Source organism: Alligator mississippiensis, chromosome 14, assembly GCF_030867095.1.
Source record: "Alligator mississippiensis isolate rAllMis1 chromosome 14, rAllMis1, whole genome shotgun sequence".
NCBI lineage: Eukaryota > Metazoa > Chordata > Crocodylia > Alligatoridae > Alligator > Alligator mississippiensis.
The window spans coordinates 39,123,805-39,136,776 of NC_081837.1; the positions used below are offsets into that span (position 1 = coordinate 39,123,805).

The window sequence follows — 12,972 nt, forward strand, 5'->3', positions numbered from 1 at the left end:
AGCACATGAGGTATCTTTGTGCAGAGTTCAACCCTGTTCAGAGTAGTCAGCCCACATCTTGAAGGATACATTTGAAGACACGTGAAGCCTAATAGACATAAAAGACACCTTGGCCCTTATTGCCACTTTCACAGATTTAAATTGCATGCCATTTCATTTGAGAAAACATTAATAAGCACAGTGATAATAGGAGTGACACTGAGCTAAACTGGATACTGATATATGGGGAATCGGGTCTCTCATGATACCCCTCTCTCAGAAAGAATTTGGTATTCATTTTCTCAGGCTGGAGAGTCTAGTGTAAGGCATTTTTTTGTCGCTAAAAAGGCACTAAAAAGAAATCTTAGAACCAGCTGACTCTGCTTTCCAGAGAAAGATTTCATGAAGAAGGGCCTGTACAACCTGCTTGCATATAAGGAGCCCTTCACAGCTGTTCCACCTGAATATACTGGCACATATTGCACTTGAGAAAATCCTGTTTATCAAGTCTGCTCGCGGCATCCAGGAAGAAAAAATTGTTCACCTGTTGCTGAAAGACTTGCACCAACTTGCTCTGAAGAATATGTCTTCCAGCTCTTGGTACACATTCTACCCTTTATATAATCAGGAACCATGAGCTTAGGGAAATGTTTTGGGAAAATGATCAAAATGAGAGAAAATGCAGTCCCTTTCTTTTGGCATAATGAGTCATCTGTCACGGACAAAAGCTCAGCAGAAGCTGTCGCATTTAGTCAAAGAGTAGAATTAATATACGTAGGGCTTTGTTAACTGGGATTTGCATGAAGACAAAGAAAATTTGTACATGTTGTGGCAGGCTGCAAAGGGTTTGCTACAGGGGTGGCCAGGAAATGGAAGGGAAAATCTTCCACTGCATTGTATCTATTGGAAGGAATATGCTTAATTGGACATGCATGTTGTGAACAGATCAGAGAAGGTCCTTGAGCTTTTGCCCATAAGAGGTATTTTACCATGTCAATATGGGTCAGTCAGGAAATTTGTGTTTAATTCAGGTTCCTAACAGCACTTCCCTCTCTCTCAAATAGAATTTGGAGTGGTCATTACTGACAATGAGTTAAATGTGGTCATTGATCTTGCTTTGGCTAGCCAGTCTGTCAAGGATATTGATTTATTGCATTTATTTGCATCACTGTAGTAGGAGTCCCGGTCGTAAATCAGGACCCTCCCGCACTGAGCACGATACAAACAGAACTAAGAGGTGCCTTTCACAACGGTAAAATGTACGTGTAAGACAGAGGGCACAGCTAAATGCATGGGGGAGCACAAAGAAAAAATGAACCAATATTAGTGACCGTGATGGACAGTGAGCCTAGAGTGCTCTAGCGGCCGATGTGTTAAGATTTTTGTAAGCAACATAGCAACGTAGAGGTCTTTTAAGGAGGTATTAGAAGAGAATAATGAGAGAGCGAACTGAGTGTTTCCAGGGATCTTTTCCCAAATGTGAGGCACAGGTTTGGACAAAGCACAAGATGTTTGCTTGGAAGTGTAACAAGTGGGTGATGAAACCTGGTTATTGGCTGGCTAAGGTCAACAGAGATGATAGGGAAGGGTGGGGAACCTTTGAAAGCAATGGCAGGTAGATTGTTTTATATGATGGAGTAAAGGGGGCAATGGAGAGATGCAGAGGGAAGGTGAGATATTTCTCTAGCCTGCTGCTTGGACTGATCTTTACAGCAGCATCTGCAATGCATGCGAGTGTGTTTTGGGAAGAGAAAAGGAAGCTGACATAACTGTGATAGGAGGTGAATGAGTAGTTGGGTTTTTTGGGGGGGGTTGGTTTGTTTTTTTTTTAAATTCTGGGTGTATAAAACACGGCTTAGGAAAGGTCATACCTTAGAGATGTTCTGCAGAAAGAACTGGCAAGGTCTAGGCACAGCTCCTCACAGCCAAGCTAGAGAAGGGTCTGATGACATTTGGAGGAAGGAGAATGGTGGTGTTAAGTACAACAAATAAGAAAGAAGGTAAGGAACAGAGCTTGTGGGGAGACCAGATCCAGAGCTTTGCTTTAGCTATGTTGAACTTGAACCAACAGCAAGACATCCACAAGGAGCTATCAAAGAGACAAGCCAAGGTTTTGTTATGGACAGGAGGTAGGACTGGTAGGTCTGAGAGTTGTCACCACAGAGCTGATACTTGAATTTGTATTTACAGATGGGTTTACCCAGACAGATTATTTCAGGTCCGTGGTTTCTTAGCTGTTTGGCCTCAGCCACCCTTCTTTCTCTACTTGAGGATACCACTGAAGTCAAATCTGGATTCTTATTTTGGTAGATTGAGGTGAAATCCAGGTTCCACTCAGGTCAATTGAAAAACTCCCATTGGCTTTGATGCAACTGGGACTTAAGCACTGGTGTTTGTACTGTATTTGGGGAAGGAGACGTACTCAAGGAGTTCATAAAAAGATAGCAGTTAGAGTAGGAATGTCGGAATAAATTATTTTCTCCCCCATAAACACATGGCAGTTCCTTCGTTTCTTTTAAAATGGCATTGTTACGATCGTTGATGTAGACTTGAGAAGAAGGTGGCTTTATGGGGAGGCCTGACAGAGGATATGGTGTTTGTCTAGTGCACAGGGTGGAGATGTCTGTTCTCTTTCCCAGTAGGATCATACCACATTAGCGCCTGTGGGTTTTTCCGTTGATAACCTTCCCGAGTGACAGGCTGGGCCCTGTCAATGTGTCGGTCCCTTTGTGCTTTCTCAGCCTTTACTGCACTGTGCATTATTGTGTTCATCTCTCAAGAGAGAAGAACCTAATGCCGGTTGTATTGCCTTGACAGCACTTGGAAGAAGAAAGCAACCACAAGGTCATTTTTGTGCCAGGTGTGTGTTGACTTCTGAGGCAAAAGGGAAAAAGAGTCCGTAAAGTTACCGGTCAAGGGAGTGGCAATCTGCAAAGTTAAGTGCAGAGGAAGAATCCCAGGGGACATAAGAAGTGCCATCCTGGGTCAGACCAATTCAGCTAGTGCATTATTCTGTCTCTGATAGCGGCAGAAATGAGTGCTGTAGAGGGAGAGCACTGAGCTGAATATCTCCAGTGGTGTATCCGCTATTCAATATCCGCCTTGGGATCCACCATTATCGGTTTAGAGATGCTAGAGGAAACATCTCCAGCCATTCTGTTTAATAGCCATTAATAGTCTAGTATCCATTAATTTATTCAGTCCCTTTCTGAACCTGGCTATGCTGTCTGTCTCTATCATCTCTGGTACACGCCCCTCTGGTTTTATCTCATATTCTCTCCAGAAAATAGTGATGTCAAAGTATTCAGGGGATTTATTGAGACTTAGTATGTAAACCCATTTAATAAAGAACTGGGCCAGATCCTCAGCTGGCGTAAATGAGAACAACTCTGTTGACTTAAATGGAGCCAACAATAGGTCTGGTCCAAAAGATGGCATGCAGATTGCATGACTGAGTAATGGAATTGGGTCTCGTGGGGGCAAATGTTACCAGAAGTCTCAGTTGCTTCTGAACATCACTCAGATGCTTCTTACCATGCCCTTCTACTCATTTTTGGTTAGGTTGAAGAAGAAACAGCCATGAAGGGTGAGAGAGAACTGCACCTCACACCCAGATAGAAGGGGGAGTGTGTGTGCTTAGACCATGAAATGGAGCAAAGCGATCAAATAGAAGGATCTCTTAAGATCAGGATGTTGGACAGACTGGAATATAGACAATGATTAAGAGAGCATTTAGATCAGGGGTGGGCAAAATGCAGCCCGTGGGTCAGATGCGGCCCACCAGGCCATTCTACCTGGCCCGCAGGGCCCCTAAGAAAATTACAAAATTAATATTTATCTGCCCCTGGCTGCCTGTCATGCAGCCCTCAATGGCTTGCCAAAACTCAGTAAGCCTGAAATAATTGCCCATCCCTGATCTAGATAGACAGTAACTAAAGTTGGGGGTTATAAGATCCTACAAGTATCTGCAAGGTGTTGCCCACGTGAAGAGAGAGTGATATATTGCAGGCTTTGCCTGGGGGAGCAAGACAACAGTGAGGAAAGAAAATGGCAATAAACTTCAGGACAAACTTTAGGCCACTCTCTTATACGAACGGAAGAAGGAAAATAATAGGTAACCGAAACACTGGACTGGGAAGAGATATGAGAGTCAGAGACCGGAAATTCCTCGCTTTCTTCTCTCCGTATAAGTATGGACAGTGCCCGGCTCCGTGGGAACCCTCTTTGAGTTGGGGCCCATCGTTGCTACTGCAATAAATGTTCATTGAAGGGCACCACGGCACGTCTCATTGCACTCTGTGACGTATGCCTGGAAAGCATCCTCAATTCTTTCCTGACAGCGTCAAGGAGTTCAAGGGCGATGGAGACCAGAGCGGGCCAGTTAGCCCATGGAAAAGGTGTAATTGTGATCAGAACTAGCGCTCTTAACCTAAGCTTGTGGTTCTTTTAGAGGAAGCTTAACCAACGGCTGGTTTATGGCGCAACTTATTTTTTATCCATGAGTCTGAGCACAGGGTTTCCAGACAAAAAACAAAACCAGGAAGTAGAGAGTTAAATGTGAGCTCAGCCCGGAGATTTGTATGGGCGTGGATGTCCACCCAGGGCATAAAATAGACAGAGGCAGCGAAGAGCAGACGGCTGTCCCAGCTTTTACTCCGGGAGCCTGCCAGGTCTCTGGCTCCGTGACAGGTTTTAATGAAGTTCTAAATTATATGAGCTGCATTGAACATCAGGGCAATGGGTATATATGTAAGGGCTAAAGGGGAAGCTGGCAGAGGAACTTAAAATGCCTGAATTATTTTACAGGTTGGGGTGAAGAAAGAGATCTGTAGGAAGTGCGTTGACTGAATCCCGAGAAGGCTTTGATGACTGCACGCTGCGCACTTTTATGCTTGCTTCTACATTGCAGTCAATATTACACCTTTTCCAAGGGCTAACTGGCACACTCTTTCCTCCATCTCTGTGGGCCTCGAATGGTTACTATCGGAGCAGCAAGCCTTGTTTTTTCTATTTTCAAAGTTATCCCTGCTAGGAAACTGCTCTGAAGTTTTATGCTGCTACTGGCGTTGGTTTAGCTCCACTGATGACAGCAACATTGAGAGGCAGTGTGTAAACCGTGTGTGGGGGCAGGGGCACAGGCTTTTTAGTTACTCGGTCACCTTGACTTGCTTTGAGAATAACGACGTGACAGAAAGTACTTGGAGCATGGGCGGCTGCTTGGGACCTTTTCTATCCAACAGCATCCGCGGTTGCTATTAAGCTCCCTCTACACAACTATGTTCTTTTCATTTATAGGTAATCGCCGAAGCCAACATCTGAAGTGGAGATGGGGAAGATGATGGTATGGGCTGGTGAGTAGATTTGATGTTTTCTCTATGACGTGTTAGCCCTTAAAGCCTGGAGAATCCTTCCTAAGAGAGAGGAGTATGAATGAGATTCAAACCAACCCACGGCCTTTTTAATGTTGCATTATGAAAGAGGGCAGACTATGTGATCATAATGACCTCTTCTGGCCTTAAACATCTATTTATCCATCTGTGAACCAGCCTGTTCCTGCATGGGGATGCTTTTGTTTGGTGCGTAACATTCACTCAAGTGCAAAAGCTGAGCGCACAATCTGTGCAAGAGGAATAAAGTGATTTGGACCCCTCTGTGAAGTGGATTTCACCCAAGATGAGCTACTGAAAAGGACAAAGAATGACTTGGTTTCTAATGCATTTGCCTTTGGTTTGCAGGTTTGGTCATTCTGCTGCAGCTGGGTAAGAATCTCTCATTTTCTTTTCAGGTTTATAGTGACTGGGGACCACCAATAGAAATAAAAATGGGTCCAATCCTGAAGTCCACGATTAGTTTTCACTCATTCTAGATGTGGGGAAAATGTCTTTAAAGCTCGTGAGAATTTTGCCCGGGGGCAGATGACATGGTTCTCAGCGCAGTACAACTCCAGTGCTTCCTAGGGAGTTACTTCTGACTGACAAGTACGGGATAAAATCAGGCTCTGAATATGGACTTCAGGATTGGGGAAATGTTACGCTGTCTGCTTATAAAGGGAGGGGAATTTTTTAAATAACCTGGTGAATCCACATGAACAATATGTACCTTTAACTTCCACTCCATGGTATAGAGCTGATATATGTTTTATGCTTTAGATTTGCATGAAGCCACTTGAGTCGCTTACAATCTAATATGAAAATGGTTTCCACCGTCTGCATTATAAATGACAGACATTATTAATAAATATAGCAACACGCACCAGGTAGCTTCTCTGAATGAAGCCAGTGAGTCCTTTCTACGCATCCGGTCTCTCACAAAATCAGTCACCCTTCAGAAACACCAATAGAAATCTGGAGAATCAAGCAGCTCCATTTACCATTTGGTGCTCAGTTGCCAGGGAATGCCATGCATGATTTCAAAATTTAGTTTGCCGCCCTAATGTGCAAGTTGTTACTACACAGAATACAGATGAAATCCCTGCTTATCGATTGTAACCTGCTAATTGTGTAGCCATGCTATTTTTGGGATGGATGCCAGCCCATTAGGTCACTATATTTACCCACCTATTGTATTATGTATGTGATAATACTTGCGGCTAACCCCCATCTTTTTTTTTTTTAACCAGGCTCTGCCTACAAACTTGTTTGCTACTTCAACAACTGGTCTCAGTTCAGGCCAGGAGCAGCTAAATACACTCCTGAAGATGTGGACCCATTTTTGTGTACCCACTTGATTTATTCCTTTGCTGGAATAAAGGACCATAAGATCACCACTACGGAGTGGAACGATGAAATCCTCTATAGTCAGTTTAATGCTCTAAAGAACAGGTCGGTAACTTCTATCGAGTAAAAAAAACCCCGAAACCCAATTCATTTAAAAGTGACCTTTAGATAGTCCTATGGGGCTTTGTGCTCTTATTTCCTCCTTAAGATTATGCAAAGAAAGCATAAACTTAAGCCTTACTTCAACGCTTTAACTGCTTGTTTTTTCCCTTTCCCATATCTTCTCCTTTTTTTGTGTGCATCTAGGTGAATGACTTTTGCACAACTCAGAAGTGTAGTTTGGGGATAGGTTTGTAAAATCCTTAAAAAAAGAGTAGTTAAATAAGTTGTTTGCAAAAGCACACCAGCTCTAGAATTGATACAGTCTGAGTCCCTTTCCCTGCCATTTAAAAAAATGAAGGAATATCTTCTTTGATCCCTCATGTTTTAATCCCCTGCTAGTACTCGAGTCACCTACAGAGTTTCCTAGGGCAGGCGAGTTCTGAATTTATTCTGTAACCGATGAGCAGCTTCACAGACAACCATGAAAAAACAAAATAAAACAACTCCTATATAATCCTTTTTTAGGGGTTTTTCAGCCTTCTGTTTCTCAGAAAATAGCAAAACAGGAATCAAACATTGTGTCCTTTGCAGTTCACCTTTACAGATTATTAAAAATCTTTTTGCAGTAGGTTCAGGTAACTTTAACAGATGCTATATTTAGGGTTGATATGACGATTTCACACTGAGTTTGCATTTCAAATGTGTTTCAGTGTAGGGTTGCAGGTAGGCCCTAAGTATGATACTAAGCTCAAAATTTTGGGCGAGGGTAGGATTGTATTTTTGCTTGTTTGTCTGGGTTGGGTTTCAAATTTCTGTTCAAACCCATTGTCAGTGGATTTTCAAGGTCCAGTTTTTTGTGCCAGCAGACTGTGGTGCCACGAGCACAGAAAGCTGGCTGTGCTCTGCCCTCCGTCAGACTGGTGTGGATTTGTAGTGATTCCAGAGAGGGGGATGTGAAGAGAAGGGACATTTATAAAGCAGATACCATTTTAAAAAAATGAAAAAGGAAGAATGCATATATTTTAACTCACTTATTTTTCCCCCCTCCAATTTCCCCTCCTTGATTTCTAGAAATAAAAATCTTGTCACCCTTCTGGCTGTTGGAGGTGGAAACTTTGGCAGCCACAAGTAAGCATTTTTCCTTTAATCTTTCAATGGGATGATGGTGGTGGTGAGGAAGTGGGTTCTCATATCCTTCTTTTTTTTGGTGCCTGTTAATGAGACCAGTGGTAGTTAGAATAATCAGTGCCAATAACTTTGGGGGACTTGTCATTCTCTTACAGCTAAATGTATCAGCTCTTGGATCTGATGGCTTTAGTACTTGTGATCAAGCCCTGTTTTTGTAATTTGATGATTATATTAACAATTGATGGCTGTGTAATGAAGAGAGAGTTGTAACAGAATAATAGAAAATCAGGGATGGAGGAAATCTCAGGATATCATCTAATTTAGCCCCCTGCTCATGGCAGAATCACCCATACCTAAATGATTACTGTCAGAAATGTATCTACCTTAATATTTTTATTTGATTATTTTCCTCTGATGACAGAGGTTACATGGCTTCGATAGGTAAACCAGTCCTGTACTTAAATATCCCTCCAATTTAATTTTTTTCCCTAATATCTAACCTAGATCTCCCTTGTTCCATGTTAATCACATTATTGTATCTCCAGGGGAGCTGGAGAACAGTTTGTAACCTTCCTTCCTGCAGTATATTTTCACATTTGAAGACTGCTAACATGTCTGTCCTTGGCCTTCTCTTGTTTGAGCAAATAACTCTGTTATTTCAACCTTTCTTCATAGGTCATGACTTTCACACTTGTGTTCATTTTTTGTTGCTCTCCTTTCTTGAAGTGTGGTGCCCAAAATCAGATGCGCTTCTCTAGCTGAAGCCTAACCAGTGCTGAGTAGTGTAGAAAGATTACTTCTGATGCCTTACAAACAATCCTGAAGTTTATATATCCCAGTAGGTGCATCTACATGTGACAATAATGCACAGCAATAAACTCCGGTGCAGATCACACCAGAGTTTATTGTTTCCGGGCTCTGCATTTGAATGTGCACCTGGGAACACATCGTGTTGAGCCAGGTCAGTGCTGCCCCAGCTGGCAGGGGGCCCTGGGGTGGCATCCTGCCAGCCTGCAGCTACTCCGACCTGGCATAACGTGCTGCAGAAGGGCTGGCTGGGGCATGAGGATGCTCCATTGTGGGGCTAGCCAGCAGGCAGCCCCTGCGCTGAAGCACCCTCATGCCCCAGCCAGTCCTACCTGCATCTACGCATTCACTGTAGCAGAGTAAAAAACTCTACCGCCAGATAGTGCTTGTATTTACACGTACTAACCTATGTTAGTTAATTCGTTTACTCTGTCCTAATAGCACTGCAGGTTTAAATGCTTACTCCGGAGTTAATTAGGTAACTGCAGCAAACGTCTCGTGTAGATGCAGCCAGTATGGTGCTGGCTTCTTTTGAAACAGCATTATGCAACAATGCTTCAGTGGCGTGGGTGTGGGAGAAAGAGAGTGAGGGTGGGGGGAAAGGTATAGGAAAGAGAAGGAAAGAAATAATGAAAGCAATTCGGTCGCATAATATCAACAAAGAAATAAGGCTGGAGAGGCAGCGGATGGTATGATCCTACGCTGACTTAAACCAGCTGAAAATCAGGCTCGTTGGAAGTACTGGCACACACCGAAGGCCAGGATGAGGTTAATAATGCACTTGTCAAGTAAAACGTATGCTTCCAGATTTACTGCCGTGGTGTCCTCTGCTGCCAACCGTAAAACATTCATTGATTCAGTGATTGCTTTCCTTCGCAAGCACAAGTTTGATGGGCTGGACCTTGATTGGGAATTTCCAGCTTCCGGAGGAAGTCCTCCAGAGGATAAGCACCTCTTCACCATCCTGGTTCAGGTAAAACCTCTATAAGAGCATTTTGGGTCTGATTCTGAGCTCCCTGAAGTTGCTGTAGTGTTCAAAGTAGCTGCTGATGTCTACCCCCATAATAACAGGTATACCTGAAATGAGCTTCCTTTGGCCTTAAGGGATATGTAAGCACAAGCGGCCTTATGGGGATTGTGGAAATATCCACATCAAAAACAAAACACCTTCATGCCCATTAAATGAGTCTTTGTACTGAGGTAGCAAACCCAGGCATTGTTCTTGTCCCCATTTCTAGGAAATGGTAGCAGCTTTTGCCAAGGAGGGTCAACAAACAGGACGTCCGAGGCTGTTGCTTTCATCAGCTGTATCAGGCGTCAAAGGTATCGTCGATACTGCGTATGAAACTGCTGCACTAGGAAGGTAATTCAAATATTTTCTACAAGGTAGCCAAAACAGTACAACTTCCTGCCTCTGAGGATATAAACAGAAAGCTACAGATTGCATGGCACATTGTCTGTATTTTGCATTTATTCATACAGACCTAACTGCCACCAGGAGGGAATTATTCTGAAAAATAATTTGTAAAATATTCTGATATTATTCTGGGTCTTTGTTTTCCTTTTTCCTATATATGCAAAAGAGTAATTCGATTAACTCAACCCCCAGGGTTAATTTGGATCTGAGTTCCATTCTAAAGTTTGTCGGCAGAGGAGGGTTAGCTAAAAGGTTACATTTGGACCAAAATCTACATTATATGTTCTAATTCGGTATCAGAAAATGACTCTGAAGCACTTCTATATTTGTCATGTATATCTGTGACCTCCCCAGGCCCATACCTCATTACCATGAGTGCTTTCAGACCCGTACGCACCCCCAGAGCTAGAAAGTTCCCAACATTTAGGAACTGGATTTCTTCCCGTGGCATTTTTATTTGTTTTCAGGAGTCTCGATTTTATCAACGTGATGACCTACGACTTCCACGGTAGCTGGAGTTCAGTCACAGGACACAACAGTCCCCTGTACAAAGGCTCGAGTGACAAAGTTCCCTTCTACAATGGTGTAAGAGAACAAACAACGGTGCAGGGCTGGATCCAAACCTCAGAGTCCTTCGACTGACTTCAGCAGGCCCACGGTCTTGTATTTGTCTAAGGCTAAGTCACTCAACAGTTAAGATATTTTTTGTTCCTGCTCTTACTGCTGTAGGCTTATGCTATGAAATACTGGGAAGACAATGGCGTCCCAGCTGAGAAGCTCCTCATGGGATTTCCGACGTATGGACGAACTTTCCGACTTTCTACTGGGAATACTGGTGTTGGTGCTCCTGCTTCTGGTCCTGGTGCTCCTGGTGCTTATACCCGATCAGCTGGTGTCTTGGCTTACTTTGAGGTAAACATGTTATGACCATTATATAGGGAACGTATTTGTACTTGTACATGACACAAATTTGTGCTCAAGAATAGAGCTGTCGGTCGCTTCGAAATCCCTTTGATTTTCTGTCTTCCTAGCACAGTGAATCCGACTGTTCATGACATCCTTTTTCCGGGCAGGTCTGCACGTTTTTAAAAGGAGCTACCACCAAATGGATTGAAGCACAAAAAGTCCCATATGCCTTCAAAGACAGAGAATGGGTTGGATATGACAACGAGAGGAGCTTTGAGATAAAGGTTAGTCCCTGTCATTTTTGTGTGACCTTCATTAGAGGGCCTGGAAAATAGAAAAGCACCACTCAGAAAGACCCCCTATAGATAAAGCAATGCAAACTTCCAGGCAAAGGCATAGAGCTGGTTCCTCAGGTGATGTAAATCAGGGTGGCCCAATGAAGTCACTGGAAATATATCAGTTGAGACTGGCTGGGGATCTGACTCCATCAGGGATGAAATCGTGTTGTCACTTATCTTGGAAGGAACGAAGTAGGGAGCCAGAGAGAAGGTATTTCCTGTATGTTTTTATAAGTGAAACTGCTCTAATGGGCTAAAGAAAATTTTGCAATAAAACCAGTATCACCAGTGGCAGGGGCTATATTGTAATTTAATGATAGAAATCTGGCTGGAGTTAATGGGAGTTTAAGAGGAGCTTTACCTATTTTTGAACCAGCTATTCTCTAAGGTGCCGCCATGCCCAACCTTCTGCCATAGGAGATGAAGATGATTTTCCACATGTAGGCACACACGCACATAGGCAGAACCGACTTTAGTGACCTATGCGCACACATTTAACTGATGCCTGGCCTATAAATCCTTAAAGATGATCCTTCTTTATGTATCATCTGCTCTCCCCCCTCCAGGGCTGGATCGCTCCCTGAGGCACACTGCTACTTCATAGTTTCAGACTGCTGTGCACAAAGTCTTATTCTCTTTTTCTGCAGGCCAACTTTATAAAGGAGCAGCATTATGGGGGTGCCATGGTTTGGGCTCTTGGCATGGATGACTTCTCTGGCTCTTTCTGTGGGGCAGGAGCCAACCCACTCCTAAAGAAGCTGAAGACTGTCCTTGGAAACTGAATGCCACATCACTGGCCCAGGAAAGAGCACTGCCACAAAGGGAAAACACCTTATTTGTTATCTAGGGATGCAACCAAGGTTGACTCATCCCAAGGGCAGTTTTTCTTTTGACTTCAGATGATACTAGATCCTAGTGCAGACTGAACATCTGTGTTAGCTAATCTGCTTCTCTAGATCCAGATAGCTGCAAATAATGATAAAGTCTATGAAGCATCAAGGGAAAGGTTGAGTTTCTATCTGAGTACTGGTAGGAGGACAGCCATTCCTTATGCATTCACTCTGATCTGGTCCCAGGTTCAAATGCTGCTACAGGCTATGAATTAACACTCTCAGAAACCAGAGATAATTTAAAAAATATATACAATATGACACGACAGGCCTAGAAACAAACCATTTCCTCCCCAAACTTTCAAACTCTTGATGTGGACTTGAACTTCCCAGCTAGCCCCTGGCTCCAGAACAGGCCACAACAAAATGCTGACCGCCCCTGAAGTTTCAGATATCTAGAGATGGAGCCATGTTAAAAGCTTCTGATTCTGTCTCATTAAATTAAATCACTCTGGCTACCCCCGTTTCTGTATTGTATCCTTGCTGAGTGTTGGGCTTGCATTGGATGGGCCCTTGGAACTGTGGTTTAAAGTGTCTCCGAAAATGCTGTAACCTCCTGTAGGAAACACCCTTGAATTGCTTTCCATCACTAATAAATGCAACCTAGAGCAAGGTGACAGCTCCTGAATCCCTCCTGAGAGCCTGCGATGACTGCACAGGGTGAATTCCTTTCTGCTCTTTTTCCACGA

At 43.4% G+C, this 12,972-nt stretch overlaps 1 protein-coding gene across 3 annotated transcripts; it reads left to right on the top strand.

Annotated features, from left to right (window-relative positions):
• The first annotated feature begins 4,577 nt into the window (after nt 1-4,577).
• LOC102563158 (acidic mammalian chitinase) lies at nt 4,578-12,741 on the top strand. Of its 3 annotated transcripts, none has more exons than XM_014593522.3 (11): nt 4,578-4,668; nt 5,275-5,330; nt 5,715-5,738; nt 6,599-6,800; nt 7,869-7,925; nt 9,540-9,705; nt 9,971-10,095; nt 10,617-10,734; nt 10,879-11,061; nt 11,223-11,339; nt 12,041-12,741. In XM_014593522.3, the coding sequence occupies exons 2-11, from the start codon at nt 5,306-5,308 to the stop codon at nt 12,173-12,175; spliced, it is 1,152 nt and encodes a 383-aa protein (XP_014449008.2). In that variant the 5' UTR covers nt 4,578-4,668; nt 5,275-5,305; the 3' UTR covers nt 12,176-12,741. The 3 variants fall into 3 exon arrangements, with proteins under 3 accessions (XP_014449008.2, XP_019347073.1, XP_019347074.1); XM_019491528.2 differs by having other exon boundaries at nt 4,624-4,720; XM_019491529.2 differs by lacking the exon at nt 4,578-4,668 and adding an exon at nt 4,690-4,728.
• The last annotated feature ends 231 nt before the right edge of the window (nt 12,742-12,972 follow it).